Below are 26,942 nucleotides of genomic sequence, written 5' to 3' on the forward strand. Positions count from 1 at the left end.
TTCTAACCCGGATACCCAAAGCATCCTTGGGTGAAGGGGAATCAAGCTTGTTCAAATGAAGGGCCACGTTCCTTTTCAAAGGGAGATAATAGCAAAATAGTGAATATACATTAACAACTTTAAAAAATCTTCTCCAGAACCACAGTGCTAATTTCAACCAAACTTGGCACAAAGCATCCTTGGGCGAAGAAGATTCAAGCTTGTTCAAATGAAGGATCACGTCCCTTTCCAAGGGGAAATAATAGCAAAATAGTGAAAATACATTGACGACATTTAAAAGTCTTCTCCAGAACCACAGTACCAATTTCAACCAAAATTGAACCGTGGAAATTTTCCCCACAATTGGCACCTCACGAGAGTCCTGACCACGTGGTCTTTAACTCTTTCATTTGAGCACTCAAGTGTTGTGTTAAAGGGGATGAGTTTTCATCATAAGCACGCACATATACATACATACATACATACATACAGATACACTGTACATGTATACACACATGCACATCACACACATATACATATACAGGTGTTCACTTACACCATACCGATATATCTGTAGTCTTGATAACATCTTTTTGAAAATTTTATCTATAGATTTAAAACATTAACACACAACGTTTTCAAACTTTCATGAATAGTTTTTTCTAAAAAAATACAACGTCTATCCGAGTCTTTTGGGCATGCTTTCTTCGATATTCATCTCATGCACTAAATCACATCTTGGACTCTTTTATATGGTCATATAAAATAATGGAGAGAATGTTTTTCTTTTTTGATGATGAAATTATGCTTCATACGAGGTACATGTACTTAAACGAGCCATTAAATAGAATTTTACACTATGCAAAGAGTCATCTTTAAGAAAGAAATCTAGCGCTGCAACGTATGACAAATGAAATACACTTTATTCAAATGAGAGTGATGATGTCACAGTACTATCGCGATGACAATGAGAGTGATGATGTCACAGTACTGTCGCGATGACAATGAGAGTAATGATGTCACAGTACTGTCGCGATGACAATGAGAGTAATGATGTCACAGTACTGTCGCGATGACAATGAGAGTGATGATGTCACAGTACTGTCGCGATGACAATGAGAGTAATGATGTCACAGTACTGTCGTGATGACAACGTTATCCACGTGTCTGAGCACCAAGTTAAGAATCCAATTACTGTATATATACATGTATAAAAACCAAAACCAAATACTTCAATTCATCTGTATTTCGTTCAGAAATAACAATATACATTAATCACATTAACTGTTCTTGTTTATTATTTGGAAACTCGGTTTACAAGACACGTTTAGTAACACGTAAACCTCGCACACTTACATGTATATTTAAAACAATGGATATTAAGTAAACAAAGTATGACGTCATAATATCCGTTCATTAAATCAGCAAATACCTTTAGGTTTATAATGAATGAAAACAAAATTGTTTTAAAGGTCGCAGAGGATGGGTACCGCTCAGGGTTAAAAAAAATCGTAATCAAGTTTTTGAATTCAATTTATATGTTATAATTTTCATAAAACAGGTATTCAAGTGGGTATAATTTTCATAAAACAGGTATTCATGTGGGTATAATTTTCATAAAACAGGTATTCAAGTGGGTATAATTTTCATAAAACAGGTCAAAACAACATAAAATCTAACAGTGACGTAACAAATCAATTGACATCACTTTCTGATGTAGTTAAAGACAAGACAGTCTTCCTATAATGTAGAACCATCATCTGTAATATTGTAATGATGCAAGTTACAAAGGCATCTGTCACAAATACTGGTACATATCTTGGACAGGGCTTGTGATCACAAAAGAAAACATTCTAAGATGAACTCACACAACATCCAAAGACATAATCCTGTACCGTTTCTCACACAACATCCAAAGACATAATCCTGTACCGTTTCTCACACAACATCAAAAGACATAATCCTGTACCGTTTCGGACAAATCATTCATTCCTATGGTTCGTCTTCTTTCAATATTGTTTGTATGGTTGTGTTAAGAATATTATTAAGCATTTCAATATTGTTTGTATGGTTGTGATAAGAATATTATTAAGCATTTCAATATTGTTTGTATGGTTGTGTTAAGAATATTATTAAGCATTTCAATATTGTTTGTATGGTTGTGTTAAGAATATTATTAAGCATTTCAATATTGTTTGTATGTTGTGTTAAGAATATTATTAAGCATTTCAATATTGTTTGTATGGTTGTGTTAAGAATATTATTAAGCATTTCAATATTGTTTGTATGGTTGTGTTAAGAATATTATTAAGCATTTCAAATGCGCGGATTTCACCGCCATCCTTTCCAGACGTCATTTTTGCCTTCTTGCTGAGATAGCACTGTATGTATAGCATAAAAGGCAATGCACAATGCATTTACAAAGAACATCTTTTGTCGCTTGATGTTTCCCCAAAAATGTCTTAAGGTATCACTTTCCTAAATTATAGGCCCTGCAAATATATAACATAAATTTTTCAAGATAAATACTAGCATATACAGGGACTAGATTATGACTACAGGCTGTATATAGGGACTAGACTATGACTATTGGCTGTATATAGGGACTAGACTATGACTATTGGCTGTATATAGGGACTAGACTATGACTATTGGCTGTATATAGGGACTAGACTATGACTACTGGCTGTATATAGGGACTAGACTATGACTACTGGCTGTATATAGGGACTAGACTATCACTATTGGCTGTATATACATATTCTGAAGCGTACTACTACACCACTTACACGGAACAGTACGAAACGATTCTTGCACGGAACGGTGAACGGTTTGCATGAAACGCTGAACGATCTGTACGGAACGGTGAACGGTTTGCACGAAACCCTGAAAGGTCTGCACGGAACGGTGAACGGTTTGCACGAAACGCTGACCACTTTATGGGCGTGGCTTGCACGCTTTGTGAACGGTCTGCACGAAACGGTAGGCGTGACCTGCACGCTTTGATTTTTTCGGCATTATTTGTTTCATCCTGGGGTTAGTTTAAACAAGGACTAGTTTACATGTAATGACTTCCGAACACGTTGGAATAAAAGGAAATGAATATTTTCTAACTTCGGAAATAAAGGGAAAAGATGCATACATTGTATCGTCATGGAATATTTATTATTATATAGCTAATAAATAGTCTAATATGAACTCTGCGTAAAATCTAGAGAATGTTAGCGTTCAATATCCTGAGAATTTATTGAACACTAACTTTGCATTGCGTAAATTGTATGCGCCCGAAACATTCCGAGTATGAGCGTTCAATATTGACGTTACCGTAACGACGTAAACAAGCCAAAATGGCAGACGACGGTCCTCCGAATCTGACAGAGCCGGTATTTGATATTTACTTAAAAGCAAAATGCTTTACTGTACATAAATTATGATGTCCCCATTTACAAAATCAGTTAGCTTCATGCATTAATGACGGGTTAAATATTGAACAGTTAAGAAATGCATGCTGTTATTGCACACTGCCAATATTGATGAATTCTCGTCTATTTTGGAGTAGTTTGAGTGAAAAGGGATATAATTTAACAACTAAATACTTTAGCTATATAATAAAAGGCATTTTGACAGCCAACTCGTGCCAATATTCACCAATATAAGTTCAATAACCCTATAATGGAATATTTATTATTCAACTTTATTTATTCATTGCTCTATTAAATTCATTGAAAAAGTCGCGTCTGCATCGCTATTTTGTACATTCAATCTGAATGTCGTTAAAACACGTGTACAATTTGTATTTCCAGGCCTCTTTTCAAAGACAGATCTTGAATAAACCTATTCATTTTTACATACATGTATGACAACAGTTAAAATTATTTCAAAATTTCTCGTAAGACTGGAACGTATTCTCGGGCGGGAGGAGGGATGCATCTAGACATAGAATTAGCCAGTCGATAAGAACCTGTCACCTTGGATAAGAAGGAAAAATACAAAACAAAAAGGAAACAATTAAAATATGATTGAAATAGATTGAGAAATAAATCATATAAATGAATAAATAAAACAAATAATGACTACCTACAGATATGCGAGCGGATCTAACATCCAATTTTAATTAGATTGTTGCATTTGCCTCAAATTTAAACCTATAGAAAACTGCATTTATTTATGAGAGACAAAAGATATAAACACCTCTTTTGTCATATTTCAATTGCCCCACCGATTTTCACACCTTCTGTGCGAATGTTAATTTCAAATACACGGATTAGCTGACCTCTATTGTGGTAAAAAAAAAAAAAAGACCTTGGAATTTGCGTAGAATATACAAGATATACACAGGTCGGTCTTTCCATTATGCAGACAGTTCCGATAAACAATTTTGATGAAAATATTTTTTATTTAAAAAGAGAAACTTTTTTTTTAAATTTATTAATTTTTTATTTCACAAATATTGACATAAGACAGAAGAACATTTGCCATTTTTTTCTAACCACTTTCACGCACTTTCATACTCACACTCCTACTTTTGTTGGTAAGTGCTTGCATTTTTAATTTAATTGTAAGAGAAAAATGATAACAATACAGAGCTCGAGTAAATAGATAAAAGTACATGTGGCTTCAAAAGTAGGGGAAAAAACATTGCTTGAAATAGCAAAATTATGATTTTTTTATGTTCTCAAAAAGTGTTTTCCATACATGCCAGGTATTTTCAAATTTTTGTATTTCTAAATTCTGATACGCAATACATTTTTCAACCTTGTATTTGTTGTATAGATAGAACAATAATTCCAAGAATCTTGGCAATTTGGTTTTTTTCAAACAAGAAAAAATATATTGTTTTGTATAAAGGATAAGGAAGTTTACAATTCTGTTGCCTTTCGACAATGGGAGTTCACCTAATAAAATATTAAGTACATTAAAACCTATTCTTTTGGAAGTTGTTCTATAAATGTGCATGCTCAGATTGCTCCATAATATAGATACTTTTTCACAGCCAATGAAAACATGTTGAATTGTCTCAACTTCATCATTACAAAAGGTACAACAATCAAAAGACACAACATTGATTTTTTAAAGATAATAATTGACAGGCAGAATTCTATGAAGTAATCTATATTGTAACCATTGGATAGTAGAGTCCTTGGTAGTCTTAAAACATACAGTAAAAGCATCCTTAACACATATTTCTATTCCATAAGCTACCAGATCTAAATTCCACTTTGAAAAGGAAGTAGGTATATCATGGTTTACATTTAACTGTTTGTAAACAGATTTAGTACATTTAGTTTGCAAAATCAAAAGTTTATAATATAATGGAATATAAGGTGTAAAAGATATATTGAATAAACCTTTGTTTTCAAACAATTTCGGATGAGTTGATATTGCACTCAATACACTGTTATATTGTAATATACAAACTTGGATATCAAATTTATGTTGAAAAAGGTTATGTGATAAAAGATTCCCTTTGTCATCTAGGAAATCGTCTATGAGTTTTACACCTTTTTTATACCAGCTTTTGATAAACAGTGTTTTCATACCCACTCTAATATTTGAATTATACCACACAGGAATGCTGGGATAGGATTCCTTGTAGAAATTTTTGTCAAAGGATTTTATTACATGGAGCATAGAATTAAAAACATCTTGCCAAAAAACATTGTTTTCTGGAATAACACATTCAGAGATAAATGCATCTCCAAAATCAAGTAATTTGTGAACAACATCATGACCATTAATTGCTTCAAAAATATCTACCCAGGATTTATTTCCCATCAATAACCTTTTCAACCATGAACATTTTAAAGACATGATACAATTGTAGATGTCCACCATTTTTAGAGCTCCATGATGGTGGTCTTGAGTTACAATAGAACGTTTTACATTGTCACATTTTCCATTCCAAATAAATTCAAAAATATCTTTACTCAATGAATTAATTATCTCTTTTTTCGGTGTTGGTAGTGATAGAAATAAATGGTTTATTTTCGGAATAATTAATGTTTTAACCACTGTAACCCGACCAATTGGTGTTAGAACTCGCCTTTTCCAATGTTGTAGCATGCTCTTTATTTTAGGAATTTGTATGTTGTAGTTTAAATCTGTAATATGTTGTAAGTCTACTGAAAAGTTAATACCTAATAAATTGAAAGTTGTTGAACCCCAGTCAAGTTTCCATCTAGTGTGATGAAAGACCTGATTTGAAAACTTTTTAGATCCGATCCAAACAATTTTAGTTTTTGAGTTGTTTACCTTTAAACCAGAAAGTTTAGAGAAAAAATCTAAGGTATCTAATGCTGTAAAAAGTGACTTAGGTGTCCCATCAAGAGCAAGTGATGTATCATCTGCATATTGACTTATTTTGTGTTCCTTATCACATATCACAATACCTTTTATATCCTTATTTTGTTTAATTAAAATTGCAAGAATTTCTGCACAAAGGAGGAACAAATAAGGTGCAACAGAGTCGCCTTGTCTACAGCCCCTCTCAATATTGAATTGAGTAGATAAAAACCCACTCTGTAACACTGCAGCCCTAAAATTTGTATTAAGAATCTTCACCCATTCAATAATGTATTCACCAAAACCGAAATATCTTAATACTTTATATATAAATGACCATGAAATGGAGTCAAAAGCTTTTTCAAAATCAATTAAAACCAATAGTCCTGGTATATTTTTATTTAAAAAGAGAAACTTGATCATACAAATGTAACAAGACAAATGAATTATTCATATCTACAAATTAAAAAAATAAAAAGATAACGAGGGCAGAGATATACATGTCTCTGCACTTGCTAGAAACTACCAAGGGTGAGAAAATGGTATCGGATTTTGCCCCGCCTGGTGGTTTTATAATAAACTGTTTTCTTTCGATTATTTGCAGATTTTCACTGTCTTTCATTGTCTTTTTATCTTTTTTAATTTGTAGATAGGAATAATTCATTTGTCTTGTTACATTTGTATGATCAACTGTTTTCACTGTCTTGGAGACATTTTGAAATAATTGGTCAAATTCCCAACAATGTTTACTTGTCCTACATCCCATGACGAAATGACTTGCACGGTCTGTACGTTTCTAAGGGCGTGGTTTGAACGATCTGCACGTTTCTATGGGCGTGGCTTGATCTTGCACGGAACGATTCTTGCACGAAACAATTTGCACGGAACGGTGAAAGGTTTGCATGAAACGCTGAACGGTCTGTACGGAACGGTGAACGGTTTGCACGGAATGGTAAACGATTTGCACGAAACTCTGAACGGTCTGCACGGAACGGTGAACGGTTTGCACGGAACGAAACGAAACGCTTTGGAGGTGTAGTAGAACGCCTCAGGGTCTGTAGGAACTAGACTATGACTATTGGCCGTATACAAGAACTAGACTATGAATATTAACTGTATTCAAGAACTAGACTATGACTGCAGGCTGTATATTGGGACTAGACTATGACTATTGGCTGTATATAGGGACTAGACTATGACTATTGGCTGTATATAGGGACTAGACTATGACTTCAGACTGTGTATAGGGACTATACTATGAGTACTGGCTGTATACAGGGATTAGACTATGACTACTGGCTGTATACATGAAGTAGACTATAAGTGCTGATTGTATACATGGATTAGACTATGCGTACTGGTTAAATACAGGGACTAGACTATGACTATTGGCTGTATATAGGGACTAGACTATGACTATTGGCTATATATAGGGACTAGACTATGACTATTGGCTGTATATAGGGACTAGACTATGACTACTGGCTGTATATAGGTACTAAACTATGAGTACTGGTTGTATATAGGGACTAGACTATGACTACTGGCTGTATACATGGACTAGACAATGACTACTGGCTGTATACAGGGACTAGACTATAAGTGCTGACTTGCTTAACAATCATCTCCTTACTTGATTTGCAGTGGAGTCGCGGAATACACCATGACACAGAAGGCCGTGTCGCTACCTCCAGGTTTTTCGTTGTAAAGAATTCCACAATATCGCCCAGGTTCTACAAGGAAAGTGGGGGCGAGGTAGTCCCACTCCCAGCCTTCAATAGATCCGTCCCTGCACCTCACAGTGTGATCCCAGTTATCATACAACCACTGCGTAGTCTTTGGTATTACGTCCTCCGGACCTATCTGGAATTCAAGGAAGAAGACTGAAAGGATCATTATCTGATAATGTGGTTCTAAAACAAAATGACTACAGTGATTAGTTTGTTTCCCTGTTCGTTCATTTATACTCGTACGTTTGTTTATTTATACTCGTACGTTTGTTCATTTATACTCGTACGTTTGTTTATTTATACTCGTACGTTTGTTCATTTATACTCGTACGTTTGTTCATTTATACTCGTACGTTTGTTTATTTATACTCGTACGTTTGTTTATTTGAGAGTGGTTCCGAATTGTCTTAAACAAGTCTTGACCCATGTGTGTAGCAATATGCACATTAAACTTAGATCTTTGAAGAATTTACTACCTATCATACATACTTGGTTTGAAAGTATTGAGATATAAAGTCAATAAGAAACAAACCCGGAACAGTCTAAAGCCCAAACAGGCGTCGTCAGAATTCCAATCCTTTAGAACCTTGAAACGAATCACTTGCTTAAGTTCATCTGAAAAGAATCCAGGTATTTCTTTTTACTGGCAAATGACGTCATATTTGAATGTGTTATAAAAAGCTGCTTTGACGGCATGTGTTATAAATAGCTACTTTACAATCACTTGGCAGTAACCATAACAAATCTCGTTACACCGATCAACACAGCAGAGGACGCCAGTGATTGATATTATTCACTGTTCAGAGTCCAGCATTAACAGCGATCAAATACCTCCTTCAGGAACACATATATCCATCTGAGGGTTAAGATAAAAATCTCTGTCGTAGATAAAGCCACCCCCGAAGCCTTTCATCCATCGTCCCCATATCTCCTCACAGCAATCTTCAATACATGTATAATATTGCAAAATTAAACAGTGTCCCCATATCTCCTCACAGCAATTTTCAATACATGTTTCATATTACAAATTAAACATTGTCCCCATATCTCCTCACTGGAATTATGCATGTATAATATTACAAATTAAACACCGCCCCCCATATCTCCTCACATGAATTATGCACGTATAATATTACAAATTAAATACCGCCTCCATATATCCTCACAGGAATTATGCACGTATAATATTACAAATTAAACATTGAAGGATACTTCGATACGCTAGAACATGTTCTGTATATGATAAAAAAAATTTACACCGAGGCAGTCTATTGATAAATAAATTGATGGGTTTTCAATAATCTCGTTTAATGATCTAATTCATGAACACAACTTGTCAGTAGGTCGAATGCTATCTGACATACCAATCGTTGGGCCGTTTTTACACACTGATTTTGACTACAGTAGTTCTCTTTACCTGATCTAAATATAAAACTGATAGTGGGTGTGACCAGTTAACAGAGAATGCATACTACTCCTAGTAACATGGTCTCACCTCTGGCGAGTCCAGGGGTCCCTGTTTGCCCTACTCTTAATTTTGCATTCTTCATAGGATTTGTTATATATTGATTACTGTTCGTTATCTTCACTTTTCATTTGACAGCCTCAAAACATCACTGCGGTAAGGTGTATGAAAATAACGCAATTTCAATTGAAATGAAAACATTACAATTGTAAAATGACTGTTAACTTATTTAGATACAAACAAATAACAAATAAAATTTACTTCTATAATTTGCAGTAACGTGAAACATACAAGCGATGTTGCACAAATACACATGTATAGTAAACATAATAGCCTAAAAATATTTATGTATCTAATGATGTAAATTACTTATTCAAAATCTCACCAAGAGTACATTTAAGGTCTTTCAAATTTAAAGGTTTGTCCTCTTTCAGCAGTAACAATGGCTCCGTGGGTGGTACGCATCTACAATATGAAAAATATGGTTAACGAATTTAAAATTCCAGTGTCATATACATACACAAGGTATTCTGTCTTCAAAGAAAGAGAATCCTTGATAAACTATTGAATATGCTGTATTTTGACAAATGGTAGACAAGTTTAACTTTAAATTTATATATGTATCTTAGTGAAAATGGAATGTATACCATGTTGGGTTTCGACATCTTTCATACCAATTGACATGTATGTATGTATGTATGTGATTAACATTTCTTATGATACGACAGACTGGATAATTACAACACTTTATAAGACAGAACATATGCACATTTATTATTTTTTTGCTGCATCGATGTATCAACCACAAAAGTGGATGAGAAAATGCATGACTGCGCGCAACATGCATTCTCGAAAACAATGTTCTGTTAATTTCACGGTTGGTTACTGTCAAACAAAAAGATGCTTGAATCGTTTCTTATCATTTAATTGACTAATTTCTCCTATCATACATTGCTTACAAATATACGGTGTGGAGCGAAGTAACAAACAACATAGCGTGATGTCATAGCAAACATTTTAGTGGATGCAGCTTTACACCAATCGGAAGTGACGTATCATTCAGTTATCTAATAAAACTGTATGAGAACATTGTACATTGGATAACAACTGTTTTTGTTTGTTTGACTGTTTTGTTTTACGTGACGTCAAGAATTTTTCACTCAACTGTCCATGGTGGTGAAGTGTCACAACTTTTAGGATGCAGGCGTGGTTCTTTATCCTGCAACGCCTACCGTGGCACGGGACTTCGAAGATCCGCTAAATTCTCAAATCTATATGCCGAGTGTTTGGTAAAGGATCATTCGCTACCTATTTCTCCTCCCATTCACGACCACCCAGTCACGACCACCCGGTCACGACACACAAAATGTGATTTATGGAAAACTCTTAGATAGTGAACATCGTATATAGCAACACAAACATGTACATACATAATGTGATTCACGGGGAACGTTGTATACACTCTCAGGAGGAAGTGTCTCTCTGTTTTCATCTTGGCTGTGTGTGGGAGGATCATGTACTTTCCAGGCCTTAGTCTAAAAGTTCTCAGAACCTGCTGATATCCCTGTTCAAACGGCTCACCGATCTCCTCTATCAACATGCCTTGTTTCTGTTGCCTAGCCTAGAGCATTTAGAATTCATTAAAAAACGAGATGTGTTGGTGGAAAAAGTGATGGCTAAACTCAAAGTTCACAGTGTCAAACTTTTTGATACATTGTATGAAAGGTGAAAATGAACAGTGATCAATCTCTTAACTCCTATAAGCAATACAAAATATAGAGTTGGAAAAATACGGACCCTGAATATATCAGAGATGGGATCAGGAGACGTAAAAATTCCCTGTCGACCGGTCACACCCGCCGTGAACACTATATACCATGATCAGGTAAACGGAGTTATCCGTAGTCAAAATCAGTGTGTCAAGAATGTTCTAACAATCGGTATGAAATACGTCAGACAGCATTTGACCCAATGATAAGTTGTATTGGCAAACTAGATTGTTATAACGACCATAGAATTTGCGAAATGCGGATTTTAAACAAGTCTGTTGAATCCCCTGCACCATCAACTTGTTTGTCAGTAGCCCACGTCGATTAAAACTGATCATTCGCAGAACAAGCTATTGTATATTGAGTAAGTTGAAATATATACACATCATATGCAGATGACAATGTATTATTGCTACATAAATATGGGAAGTTGACGATGGAGAAGCTGAAGTCATCACGTTTGTAATCATTTAAGTTGTTAGTTTGCTTAGTTCGACATATGAATGAAAATGAGTATTGTTAATAGATACATGTAAAATGTCGTCGATATATCTAAAAGTCGAATTTAAGGCCACAGCAAGATTTTTTCTTCTGACGTAGAAGTTTTTTAATAAATTCTGCTTCATAAGAATATATAAGCAGGTCAGTTAACAAAAGGGCACAATTCATGACCATGTGAATTTCAACAGACTGTTGGAAGACCTGATCACCAAAGACTACGAAGATATTGTCAATGAAGAACTCCAACATATTTTCTATTTCAACTTCAGAGTACTTGTTTGTGAAATGAGAGTGGTGTTTAACAAAGTAATGTTTTGGATGACTGTTAACTAGATATGAATTTTTCCGTTTTCCAGTTTTGTTGAAGAAGCAACAAACTGTCAATGGTGTCAAAAGTCTAATATTTAATTCATCGTGAGCAATGGTCGTATAAAGTGTTGAAAAATCAAACGTTTCGATATTGTTGATTTGAGAAAAGTTTTGCGATTTTAAATTTACTAAAAGTTCTTTAGAATTTTTTAGAATCCACATTTGATTTACACCACTTCTGGCATATGTAGTGGCACAGTGTGTTTGATGTTTCTTTTTCGCAGTTGTTAATATGTTTGTGATGAGCAAAGATAAGGGTTGGGTATAGCATTTACTGGATCCAGCCATGTATCTTTGTAAGGGTTATTATGAAGTTTAGGAATCCAGTATAGGTACGGTAACTCACCCAATCCATTGACTGGGATATTAAATGTGAAGCATGGTATTGAAAAAAATCACCTTCGGAAAGGGCAGGTGGGGTATCAGTACGATTACCAAAAGTAGAATTAAAGTTCGTTTAAAATGGCATAATCTTCGACAAAATTCATAATAGAGACGAAGTTCTGTCGCCAATTGAAAGACCGAGGTTCTCTGTATTTAGGACCCTTTAGAATAAGTGATTTGAGATCCTCATTTTCAACTATCTCACCATCACTATTAATGACATGTTCAGCTGAACTATAGTTGAAAGAAGACGAAGAACAAGAACACGTAGGTGGATTAAGTATAAGATGGTCTATATCTAGGCAATGTAAAATTTGTTTATAATTATAAAGTTTGGATGCAATAGTAGAAGTATATTTGTAGGAAATACAGGGTGTAGACATTGGAATATAAGACTGGACTCTTTTATGACGAAGCAGGTTGCGTCTATTCCTTTGTAAATTTAAACTTAAGGAACTGGCGGCATGGTTAGGAAGTCATTCGTGACCCACAATGGTTTAAAGAGCCTATGATTGGCAACATCCATAATCATAAAGTTAAGTCTATATTCTGGTGTTGAAAAATCCAAGTATAGACTAGCTTTGGCTTCTTGAAATAATGTACATTGTATTTAAAATTCTCAATGGAACAGAGTAAAGTTTAGTGCGAATATGATATGGACCTAATTGTCTGTTGACACAAGGCAAAATTGAACCAAACATGACATCATGTATATTTATTCTTTTATATGAACGATGTACATGACGGGATTTCCGTCTTTGGGTATGTGGAAAGAGCCCCATCACATTCATGATATTTGCTTGTGTACTAGTCAAATTTCCTACATAATACACATTATCATTGCATACATATGAAAATGCAATACTTAAAGTCCTGATCCAGTGGTCTTCTCGTTGTCTACGAAAAGGGGTACTTCAGGTTGGATTGTCATTCTCTACCCAGAGTTCCGTGCGCTCCTCGCACTACACCTCTGTCAACGGCTTTTTACAGAAATCTTGTAAAAGTTTCTTTGATCCAACATTTATGTTTTGGACTAAATATTTAGTTATATTATGATATGTTTTTGGTGCAATCAAATTGATGCTTACTGTAAATTGTTTAAAATCGCCGTTTTCTGATCATAAATTTGGAACTACTTCGTAATGTGCGTATGAATGTAAGATATACACGTGGTGGAGATTTAAATGTAAACATGGAATCAAAAGTAAGAAAGGCTGTAAAAATATGATAAAACTTGTAAAATAAGAGACAAACAGCTAAATGGTAAATATGCACTTATTAAAATGTCAGTTGGCTATGAAAAGAGCCTGATGTATCACCTGTTGCCTGAACTTTTAAAGGGATAGGAAACCGAGAATGATTGTTTATATCATGTGATTATATTGTCACGTGATTCCAAGCGCTGAGAGAGGTGTATGTGCAGCTTGCGTAACGCGTCCTCTGGTGAGAGAATGGTTGGATTGTATGTATAGAAAAGTCTTGTCACAAGGAATACAAAAGCTTTGGCCAAGGTTAATTCTTTTAACAAACAGACGGACAGACTTAAAACTATATAACTAAGAATGATCGATTATGGTCATAAAGTCAAATAATTATTCATATAATACCGCGTTTGCTGTGGGATTACAAAGAAACATCAGCATTACGAACTAACATCATCCGGTGCATATGCAAATGCATTTTTTCGATCTCTCGGGGGGGGGGGGGGGGTGTCAGTGAGTATGGATCTCTCTTATATGCACAATGACAAAATGCGTTTGAAAGAAAGGATTAATGAGACTGATCGTTATATTCATCCTTTAATGTATCACAAATGAGCGCCCATCAAGAACATTGTAATTAATTATAAGTATTCGAGGAAATAGAGGCTGACGTCAGTTACCTTGAATATTCTAAGCGTAATTGGAAGTCGGTCGTCCAGGCGATCTTTACAGAGCTGAAGCAATGAAATGCCGACAACGGCCGGAGTCTGTTCCTTGTTAAATCCTACAAAAAAGGATCAGTTTTAAAAAAAACCAAAAAACCCATATTTTGCTGACACCAATACTGTAGCTCACTAAGGATGCTCTTTTTTCAACAACAACCCCCCCCCCCCCCCCAAATAATACTCAAACTTTGATAAGAAACGATGATGGTAAGTCAGTTATAGATTAAGATTCCGCAACAAATATAACCGACAGAATAACACACCCCATCACCCAAGTCTGTTATAGGAAATCCTGCGTATTTATCAATATTTACATTTACTGAATCTTTTCTCTTATATTTCTTTAGAAATTGACATTGCTTTCACCATACAATGAATGCATGTTTGTTGCAAACTAGTTCGATCCGGTTTTCTAGTACCACCTGTCTGAATAATCATTACCCAATATGGAGTGACATCAAGGTCAAAGGGTACATTTGTTGTTCCGTTTAAGGTAAATGGATCAACCATATGATATTTTAGAACTTATTCTAGTTTAATTTTTTTTTTAAAATGCATAAAAACATAACTTATGCCTTTCTTTATTGTTTCAACGGGTGATGAAGGTAGGAAAAATGTGCATAATCGGTTTATGAATTTTTTCTACAATGCTAGATACCTTCATCACCCGATGAAAGAACAAAGAAGGCATTTTATTGTTTAATTGATTGATTGATCATGATTTTACGCCGATTTAGCAATAGTTCAGCCATTTTACGGCGGTTATTAATTAATGTGAACATACTTAGATCATTGTTATGTATTTCAAAATTTCTTGAATGTCGGGACAATGTGAAGCATCGAATTTCAAAATATTAAACAAATGGAGATGGAAATCTAGATGAAATATTGCCTCGATTTGGAATTACGAAGGAAAATTTAGGATTATCCAGCAGTTTCTTGTTGCCGGCCGCTGTCACTCCAAGCCATTCACCAAACACGTGAGTACAATATTCTGCAATGTGAACATTTGAAAAAGTTACCGGTGTCTAATTAAACAATTGACAATGCATAGCAAACAATTTCATCGCGCACGCACAAGTGGAGCAAAGTATTTATATATAAATAAATACTGTACATGTATAATCCCCAAGGCAATGCACGTTGGAGATCGTGTTTGAATAGCATTTCTACAGTGTATTGAGAAGAAGCGATGAACTTATCTTACTTAGATATATGGGCTTGCCAACATCTTGATCGACAACCGGGGTAATGGAACAGATACAGACGTACTCCATGTAGGCGATGACGTCACGGAACGCCATGATGAATTCGTGCTCCCCAACCGTGCTCAGAATGTCGTTGTCTGCTGGCAACGACGCCCATTCGCTGCCACTAAGGGTTAAAGTTCAAAAAGATTTGGTAAGGTAGAAATACAGATACGATAGAGAGAATGGAACACTGTTAAAAAAAATCAAGGTTGTCAAAAATCTAATTTACAAAGTGTTTGTAATTTGTTGAAATCATGATTCTATTTAATTGAAGATTAATTAATATGATTGAATACTCAGGTTGAAATCTGAGAACGAAATAAACCAAAGAATGCATTATAATTCTCGGCGACTGATTGCACTGATGTCAAATCTAAAATTAACAGTCAATAAAATGCAATAGATAGATAGATAGATATTCTTTAATCCAAATCAGGGCCCTTTCGGGTATTACAAATAACATCCATGTTTAGTACACTTACACATAAGTACATATAAGTACAATATAAGGAAGCTTTATAGTATAGAAAAAAATATCGACAATTCTGTTATAATTACAATCTTACTTTTGATGCCAGGGACCTTTCCAGAGTGTGTAGCCCAGCGGGTCGTGTATGCGTAGAAGATGAATGTCTTTTCCTTTTAGCGTATAAACCTTAAAAGATTGCGAAATTTCCAGAGTTACAAAGGAGGAATACTTTATAAAATTGTTTAATCCCAAACTTAATAGAAAAAAAGTGTGTAAAATTGAAACTACAATGAACTGAACTCTGTAATTGATCTCCAAGTATTGTCTAATATTGTGTGTATTATATCGCTACCAGTGTAATTTATTATGCCGTCACAAAGGACAATTACCTACGTCGTGATATGTTGACGTTACTTAGCAATATTATTTCATTTTATAACTGTCTGAAGAGGCATTAAAGCCGAAGGCAAGTCTTGCCTAGATGGTCGAGCGGTCTACCGCGTTGGTTACACGCTGCTGGGAGATTTGGTTCCGCAGGTCGTGAGTTCAACCCCGGGTAAGGGCGGAAGTGGGTATCCAATTAAAGCGAAATTTTCTGTGCTTTATATATATATATATATATATAAGCACTGAAAAGGCCACGACACTGTTGGTCGTGTCGTGGCCTTTTCAGTGCTTTTATAAATTTCTTTACTGGCCTTGTATCTTCTCAGATCCGACACTTTAAGAAAGTAGGGTGTTGTTGGGTTTTTGTGCTTTTATATATATATATATATATATATATATATATATATATATATATATATATGCTTTTTCGGAAGTAAAACCATACTGGATTAAAGAGATGAAAGCACGTACAAACTGTCCAGAGATGAATTACATTTCATTGTATCGGGAGCAATTATATTGCCTACCTGGTAAGTTTCCACAACTATCGATTATATTGCCTACCTGGTAAGTCTCCACAACTATCGATTATATTGCCCACCTGGTAAGTCTCCACAACTATCGATTATATTGCCTACCTGGTAAGTCTCCACAACTATCGATTATATTGCCCACATGGTAAGTCTCCACAACTATCGATTATATTGCCTACCTAGTAAGTTTCCACAACTATCGATTATATTGCCTACCTGGTAAGTTTCCACAACTATCGATTATATTGCCCACCTGGTAAGTTTCCACAACTATCGATTATATTGCCCACCTGGTAAGTTTCCACAACTGTAAAAGTGTCACCAGCTGTTAACCCGTATACACCGTCATGTTTCCTCTGTCAAATAGGAATTAAAATATTAGAGGGATAAGTGGACCTAGCATATACAAATCAATACAGACGTCATTGAACTGTTAACATTGAAACATTACAGTTGTCAGTGAATGGTGAACATTAAACATTACAGTTGTCAGTGAATGGTGAACATTAAACATTACAGTTGTCAGTGAATGGTGAACATTAAACATTACAGTTGTCAGTGAACCGTGTACATTAAAATATTACAGTTGTCAGTGAACCTTGAACATTAAAACATTCAGTTGTCAGTGAACCGTGTACATTAAAACATTACAGTTGTCAGTGAATGGTGAACATTAAACATTACAGTTGTCAGTGAACCGTGTACATTAAAATATTACAGTTGTCAGTGAACCTTGAACATTAAAATATTCAGTTGTCAGTGAACCGTGTACATTAAAACATTACAGTTGTCAGTGAATCGTGAACATTAAAACATTCAGTTGTCAGTGAACCGTGTACATTAAACATTACAAATGTCAGTGAACCGTTATATTAAAACATTAATTACATTTGCCAGTGAACCGTGAAAACATTACATAAGTCAGTGAACCGTGGGTATTACAGTTTTTAGTGAACATTTAAACATGGTCAGTGAACATCAAAATATTACAGATTTCAGTGAACCGTGTACATTGAACATTACAGACGTCAGTGAACCGAGTACATTAAAACATCATGGACGTCAGTGAACCGTGAACATTAAATCATTACAGTTGTCAGTGGAATATAACTGTAAGTAAGTCCTTCAGAAGAAAATTTCGTTCCACATATTTCTACTGATGCTTGGCTTTTAGGATTGTATCAGTGAATTAATATTCTTTATCGCACTTATGCCTACCGCGATCAAGGCTCCCCGTTTGTGACGTCACATCCGGAAGAACTGTTATTTCACTTCTAACGTTTGACACGGGGTCGTAATCAACAATCGACTCTGGGTTAAATTCGACAGGGGATGCTTACTCCTCCTAGGCACCTGATCCCACCTCTGGTGTGTCCAGAGGTCCGTGTTTGCCCAGCTATCTATTTTGTATTGCTTGTAGGAGCTATGACATTGATCACTGTTCGTTATCTTCACCTTTCATAATTCTGAAATAATTCTTATATCAAGTTACCTGTGTATACAATAACCACTATCTCTAAACTACTTAAACATTTCTATAAACCTACAGTTTTCTATTTATAAAGGATTGTTCAGAATGATTCAAATCAAGTGCAGATCTGCAAATTGATAACTAAAACATGAACTTCATAAGTTATACGTTCGATTTAACGAAATCCTGTTCATCAACTATCAAACCCTGTTCATCAACTAACAAATTATATCCATCTACTGACAGACCCTGTTTATTAACTAACAAGCTATGGTTATTAACTGACATACCCTGTTTATTAACTAACAAGCTATGGTTATTAACTGACAAACCTTGTTTATTAACTAACAAGCTATGGTTATTAACTGACAAATCTTGTTTATTACCTAACAAGCTATGGTTATTAACTGACAAACCTTGTTTATTACCTAACAAGCTATTGTTATTAACTGGCAAACCTTGTTTATTACCTAACAAGCTATTGTTATTAACTGACAAACCCTATTCATTAACTAACAAACTATTATTATTAATAGACAAACCCTGTTTATTAACTAACAAGCTATTGTTATCAATAGACAAACCCTGTTTATTAACTAACAAGCTATTGTTATCAATAGACAAACCCTCTTTATTAACTAACAAGCTATGGTTATTAACAGATAAACCCTGTTTATTAACTAACAAGATATGGTTATTAACAGACAAACCCTGTTTATTAACTAACAAGAAATTGTTATTATAATAGGCAAACCCTGTTTATTAACTAACAAGCTATGTTTATTAACTGACATATCCTGATTTTCAACAAACAAGTTATGTTTATCAAAGAGAACTTGTTTATCAACTAACAAACCGTACTCTTTCGTGGTAATAGCGTATGCCCTGGAAACAAACTCACCGATACCGCACAGCCTACTTGCGCCCCCTGGGCTATTGCCCGCTTGATCCGGTAATAGATGTCCCCGGGCTTCATTCTCGTCCTCTCCAGATTAATTGCCTCGTACACTCCTCCTGTCAAACTCAGGTAAGTGTCATGGATGTATCCGTATTCGATGTTTGAATAGCCGCCCCAGAACCTAAACAAAAAGAAATCCCTAGAAATGTATAGGCATTCTATTTTAGATGAACCTGTAGATTGATATTTCAAAATAATGTTTATGACATTTAGATTAATCAGATCTTGGTTTTCAAACTCTATGCATGTAATTGTCTAAGATGTTTGTGTTTGGCAATTTTTTTTAAAATCCGCCTCGATTTGGTAAAATGACGGTAAACGTGCATAGTCTGAACGAGTATAAAGAATTACATACTCTTGTCTATTTCGCATTGAATAACTCGCAAATAAAGTGAAGCGCGTGGCCCAGCGATGAAAAATATTCAACCATAATCGAGAAGCATTTTGTTCGAATCCCATTGTGGACATCTGAGAATTAGCATGGCTATATTCCTTGGATATTTGTTTTCAACTGTCTGGGAATATTTGACATGTAATTCGATTCCTAAACGGGTTTAGATATTTCATCCAGTTAGAGGCGGAGTTAAATATTTCATCCAGCTAGAGGCGGAGTTAAATATTTCATCCAGTTAGAGGCGGAGTTAAATATTTCATCCAGTTAGAGGCGGAGTTAGATATTTCATCCAGTTAGAGGCGGGTTTAGATATTTCATCCAGTTAGAGGCGGAGTTAAATATTTCATCCAGTTAGAGGCGGAGTTAGATATTTCATCCAGTTAGAGGCGGAGTTAAATATTTCATCCAGTTAGAGGCGGAGTTAGATATTTCATCCAGTTAGAGGCGGAGTTAAATATTTCATCCAGCTTGAGGCACGGACTTAGATTTTTTTTTGTTCAACAAGAGGGGAATTTACACTGGTAGTTTTCTCACGATGAGTTCATCTTACATTGGAAGTCTAACATCGAATACCTTATCACTGAAATAGCATAGAAATAGGCAAATATGTACAGTTTGTTTTACCATTTTTGTGGGAGAAGGGGGTCCTGAACCTTAGTCCCCCACCCCGTATCCGCCTCTGGGTGTGGTATTACAGGCACGCTGGATGTTGATCGTTATTCAGGCTAGAGTTACCTACCTTGCCCATGCCTTCTCTAAAAAGGTCAGCCAAAGTTCCTCCTTGTCGTGACAGTAGGACAGGAGATGTATGCCTCCGCTGTTAGAGATTGAAGGGACAGAATCGTCAATGTATACATCCACCCACCGACCGAACCTCCACAACCGGCAATGTATCACTCCGACGTAGATCTCCCGCTGCTTGTAAATAACCCGAGTTTTGTCATTTGGTATCAACTGTAAAATATCAGTCAATTATCAAATATTAACCTAGGAAGTATTGTAAAATATCAGTCAATTATCAAATATTAACCTAGGAAGTATTGTAAAATATCAGTCAATTATCAAATATTAGCCTAGGAAGTATTGATATGTACAGAAAAAAAAAGAAGAATTCCATGCCAGCCTGATTTTCGCTGTTTTCATGGTATCTGTACATTGTATATCTGTATGTTGAGACATTAACCAGAGAGCTATCCGTGAACACAAGCATGTTAACGACAATGAATATAATCAAAAGAACTCTTATAACACCAATCAACTCTTTAGGAGCATGGATTGAATTTTCATCCAACAACGAAAATTTTACCCATTAAAAATTGAACTTGGATAACTAACGTTTCACAATTCAGACATTTCTGCTAAAATGAGTCAGATAGAAGTGGTATGGACAACAAAACAAACACACAACACACACAGAGTAACATTTGAAGAAATAAAATGATGAATAATTTTTTCTTTCAAAACTGTCAACACATTATAGACGTACGTGTTTAATGATGTCAGTTCGTGACGTCAGTTTTTCAATAACGGTGAGGAGGTAGGAGGTATCCAGCTCCCCTTGGTTTAAGTCCGGGTTTTCTGGATCCTTACAGAGCAACAGAGAGTGAACTCCTTCTATCTGCAGAACAAGGAAGACTTCTAGTTTGCCAGTTCCCATAGACACATGTACATGTAAAACTTATACGGTACCGATTTTGATGTATGGTGCCAACATGTGTCGTTCGACCTTAACCCAAGGGCCGGTATATTGGTAAGTACCCATGACGCCAGTCTATATACCCGTATGTACAATGTATATATACATACTCATCTACTCCAAATGACAAGATAATGTAATGAATATTCAATAGCTCTGGATGGGCAGATAGATATGATTTTAAATAACTATTAGCTCCAAGATCATAATAATTAATTATCCCATTAACTTTTGATAAGCATGATTTAAGATTATCTTTTATTCCCGTGACATAAAATACTCATTAACTACAGTTAAAACATTTTTGTTACACAATCCTTTGTCTTTTTAGGCTTTTATATAGAAAGTTTTATATAGAAAGTCCACTTGTAGTGAAAAGATTACCTGTAAGTGTCCAATAAGTTGACAGGTAAACCCAATAACTTATTACACGTCTACAGGTAGGTTGAAAATAGGAGAAAGACAATACATTTGTCAAAGAGATACAAATTTCATTCTAAATTCCCTACAAGTAAAAATCAACACATATATCGGAAAAATCACTGAAACACTTAAAAAAAATTCCCCTTAATAGAATCAAGATATGTCCCCTTATAAGTCTGCTCCGACTTTAAGATTCACAATTTTTAAAATTCCATTGACCATTATCACATCGCATCAAAACTTATGTATTTGAATTTCGCTAGATCCAGATGCACATTCCGAAACTTCTTCACAACGCTTTTTTATGTTTTCTTTATTAGAATATTCTAATTCTGAATTATTATTTTCGCTTTCATGAATAAATTAATTTCATTCACGTATTGGGTTCTTTTGGCTGGCGTTAATCATTTCCTCATTCAAATACTTGAAAACACAATGCTTTCTAGATCAAATTTCAGTCCATAAGTTCATATCCAGAATATAACACTCAATAAGATACATGTAGTATTCGCAGTACTTTCATTGAAATCCTTAAATTTTGATTGTGCAATGAAAATGTTCTGCCCATCAGAGGAGGACATGTTGATATGGCTCAGTACTATAAAGTGAGTGAATATAAAACCTGCAGTAGAAGACTACTCACCTGACACTGTCCAATAAGTGAACAAAAGAAACAGACTTCTACACAAGACTGATTATATTGTCAGACTATTCAAAAATAGCTTTATTTATAATTATCATTGTCAATGGGTTTACCTGAGCCTGTCCATTCTTAGAACAAAAGATGTGAAGTTTTAAGTAGGATATAAGTCTTAAACTGTCCATTCTGTGAGAGAAAGAACAGTTTTTTCTCTTACAGAATGTACAGTTGAGGCTAATATTCTTTACATAGACACGATTATAAATATTCATTACCTCCAGATAGACATTATTATAAATATTCATTAACTCCAGATAGATATCATCATAAATATTCATTAACTCCTGATAGACATGATTATAAATATTCATTATAAATACTCCAGAACTCCAGAGAGACGTTCATTATCAATATCATTGACATTATAATAACTATAATCCTTACCTCCAGAGAGACATGGTTATAAATACTCATTAATCCCAGATAGATATGATTATGGATACCCTATAACTTTAATCAACACGATAAAAAATTGATTAAATCCAGATAAACATGATTTTAAATATTCCCTAACCCTAGATACACATTAAATCGAAATTGACATTATTATATCTCTTCATTAACTCCGCATACATATAATTATGAATTCCAAATGAACACTCATTCACTCCAGCTTAGCATGATTATGAATACTCATTTAAAAATTCAAATATACATGAGATTATAAATGATTATTAACTTCAAATAAACGTTATATAAACATTAATAAACTTTGACATGGCTATAAATAGTGATTAATTCCAGATAAATGCTTGTAAACCCCAGACAGACATGATTTTATATATATATATATATATATATATATATATATATATATATATATTTATATTTACAAATACTCAATCCAGATAGACGTGTTGATGAAAGTTGAAGATCAATCTTCTTAAGGAATACAAAATAGAGAGTTGGGCAAACACGAACCCCTGGATATACCAGAGGTGGGATCAGGTGCCCAGGAGGAGTAAGCATCCCTTGTCGACCGGTCATACCCGCCGTGAGCCCTATATCTTGATCAGGTAAACATAGTAATCCGTAGTCAAAATCAGTGTGCCAAGAACGGCCTAACAATCGGTATGAAACACGTCAGACAGCATTTGACCCAAAGAAAGGTTGTATTGGCAAACTAGATCATTAGGAGACGATCCGGAGAAAGATATTCCGTTCGTGTAGGATTTAATTTTAGAGCATGACCAATAGGTGGCGTTAGTCTCGATCGCTTCAATGATTAATTAGATTGTAAATACGCTATCCCAATCACATATACATGTATATTGAACTGTTAGAATCCTAAGTAAGTTATCCGAGGGATCTCAACCACCGCATTTTCTAAGAATCAATAGGGAGACACGCTACATTTATAATGACCATAGAATTTGCGAAATGCTGACTTTAAACGGGACTGTTGAAATCCTTGTAACATTAACTTGCTTGTCAGTAGCCTGCCTCGATTGAAAAATTGATCAATCGCAGAACACTCATTAGCTCTAAATGCCATAATTGTACATAACTCAATAACTCCAGATAGAGGTAAATTAATATTCATTAGCTTTAGTGAGACATGACCATTAATATTCATGTAACTCCAGATAGACTTTATTATAGATATTCATGAACTCCAGATAGACTTGATTATAAATATTCATGAACTCCAGATATACTTGATTATAAATATTCATGAACTCCAGATAGACTTGATTATAAATATTCATGAACTCCAGATCGACATTACTATAAGACTTAGTACCCGCTAGCTTCAGATAGACAGGATTTGGGAACGGATCGATCAAAGAGTTTTTATTCAATCAATAAAATGTTGCCTGTCTGTGTCACAGTGGACATGTGCTTTAAGCAGTATAGCGTTGTAGTTTACAAACAATTGACTTTTAATCGAACTCTTGACAGAGTCTCGTCTTCAATTTTTCTGGTATCGGTAAGCATTGATAAACTGTTACATGTAGTTATAAGATGACTTTGTTGAATACTAATTTTATTCTAATAAAGTGCAACTTGAGAGACATTCAAAATACACTTAGCACCAACACCATGGGTAACATATACACCAAGTATGATGGCGATAGTATTGTTCGAACAGTTTCACTTCATGATTATACACATGAAAGTACGACTCGATTTTTTAACCTTCTGAGAAATAGTAGGCATTTCCCTCTCACCTTGGGAACATGCACAAGGTTCGGTTACTCTAGCCTTATTAGTACGCCTTTTATCCTCTCAAGGTGCTAATGGGTAAACAGACAGAAGAGAGAGAGAGAGAGAGAGAGAGAGAGAGAGAGAGCGTTTACCAAATTGATTGTTGAGTGTATTGCGTATGATTATCCTAGCCTTATCAGTGTTATTTCTCTATCTTCTTTTGTGCCTAAAAAATTAATCATGTAAGTTTGAACTTGGCCTTTAGAAAATATATCCGACTACTTTATCTAACCATTAAGGATATGAATATGTAGCTTTATGATCCTAGTCTTTTATCGCTGACGACCGGGCGGACGGACGTACATGTACTTCGCCAAACCATAATAGAACCCGCGTATGATGGACGTATGGTATTTTCCATATCAATTACACTAGCTTTTTCCTATATATATATATATATATATATATATATATATATAAAGCACTAAATAATCACAACTAGGTACTGAAAATTTTCGCCCCAGCCCGGGGTCGTCGTTGTGGCCGAGTGGACTTACGCACTGGTTTGACAATCTTGCTAGGCGGTGGGTGCCGTACGTCGCTGGTTCGACTTCCCTTGCGATTGATATATATATATATATTATTATATATAAAACAACGAGTGGACTAACGAATGGAACTTTTTTTTCTGATGATGGTTTCTGCACTGAATGAATTACCACAACCACAGTTTTCCACACTTGTCTGAAGAGGACTTAAGGAGGAATACTATACACCACAGAAATATGATAAGAATGGAAAGTGGAGGATAGGCAGGGGCGGATCCAGTAATTGAAGTTGGGGAAGGTGACTTCATGAGGCAGGGGGTCTGGGTTTTGCAGACTTTATAGGACTTGAAATATGTCCCCTACATGCATGTAGTCATTATTACTATTTTCCGGCATTTTTAATGAGGTGAAATTAATAAAACGACACAAATTTTAAGGGTTTAAAATAAAATAAAATACAAGTTCTCCCAACAAAAGTAACAACAAATCAATAGATCTTGTCATTTATTATTCCGAGAGTGGAAATGATAGTTTAATTTTTTTTTCTGAACAAGAGACCATGATTTACCTTAAATTTGAAATTTTTAAGGGGGGGGGGTAGTTTCGAAAAGAAGTCAGGGATTATGACGATGCATTATTTGACTTCCGCCGCACTACATGCGGAGATGCATTACGGTTCTTACCTCAGCACGGAAAGACTGGCAATCTTTTGGAGTAGGAAGACCCGGATCATTCCACAACTGTATACATATAGGCGGAGAATGAACATCAAAACGATCAAAGGTTACTCGGAAATCCCAGAAGCTTTCATAAATTCCAAGGAAGTTCCGAGTGTAGGCGTCGGGAGATCGGACAGGATACACGCCCTCGTCCTTACTGGGGCCGCATCCCATTCTTGATGGACATCGTCATCTATTACATTTCCTCTAAATTTCAAGTCAAATAATAGTTATTAAAAACAGAGAGAGAGAGAGAGAGAGAGAGAGAGAGAGAGAGAGTAGATTTAATGAAATCTGTTAAATTTAATTAATGAACTTTTGAAAGTACATGGACATCACATGAAATAAGGACTCACCCGTGTACGTATTCCTTGTATGCTCCCATAAAATGATTTCCATAAAATGTTCTGTGAATCGAGATCAAGAGGTCGGATTACGCCCTGCAATACAAGGGATTTAGGAATTAGTAATCTGGATAAGGTCATACTAAACTTTATTTACTACACAGTAACAGCATTATTCATTGCGCAAAAGTTCTACCTTGGGCTTTAATTAAATAAAACGACACAACATCGACCACACTGTTTTGTATAACATGCTTGTATATTTAAAGGACATTAGCTGTCATTTAGGGAGTGTACTTATAGGGTCTTTTTTATTTCTGAAATCTAAATTTTTAGTATTAAAATTTGTATTTGTTAAATAAATACTTACCTTTATAAATTTAGATATTCACCTGCTTGCAGTCTTGTATCGGAAAAAACCATGTAATAAAAAAGCACCCTTCGTGACCCGCCACCTCTGACATGCTCAGAAACCAACATCCGGTATCATATATTC

At 35.0% G+C, this 26,942-nt stretch overlaps 1 protein-coding gene across 1 annotated transcript; it reads right to left on the reverse strand.

Annotated features, from left to right (window-relative positions):
• Positions 1 to 1,254: 1,254 nt before the first annotated feature.
• Positions 1,255 to 26,658, reverse strand: LOC125665873 (calpain-A-like). Its single transcript, XM_048898791.2, has 16 exons — positions 26,459 to 26,658; positions 26,067 to 26,309; positions 21,355 to 21,486; positions 20,608 to 20,822; positions 19,418 to 19,595; positions 17,336 to 17,401; positions 16,223 to 16,311; positions 15,614 to 15,780; positions 15,299 to 15,400; positions 14,362 to 14,465; positions 10,887 to 11,077; positions 9,842 to 9,921; positions 8,823 to 8,933; positions 8,524 to 8,606; positions 7,895 to 8,124; positions 1,255 to 2,471 (listed from the first exon to the last, which is right to left on the reverse strand). The coding sequence occupies exons 2-16, from the start codon at positions 26,274 to 26,276 to the stop codon at positions 2,450 to 2,452; spliced, it is 1,980 nt and encodes a 659-aa protein (XP_048754748.2). The 5' UTR covers positions 26,277 to 26,309; positions 26,459 to 26,658; the 3' UTR covers positions 1,255 to 2,449.
• Between the last annotated feature and the right edge of the window lie 284 nt (positions 26,659 to 26,942).

This window comes from Ostrea edulis, chromosome 10, assembly GCF_947568905.1.
Source record: "Ostrea edulis chromosome 10, xbOstEdul1.1, whole genome shotgun sequence".
NCBI lineage: Eukaryota > Metazoa > Mollusca > Bivalvia > Ostreida > Ostreidae > Ostrea > Ostrea edulis.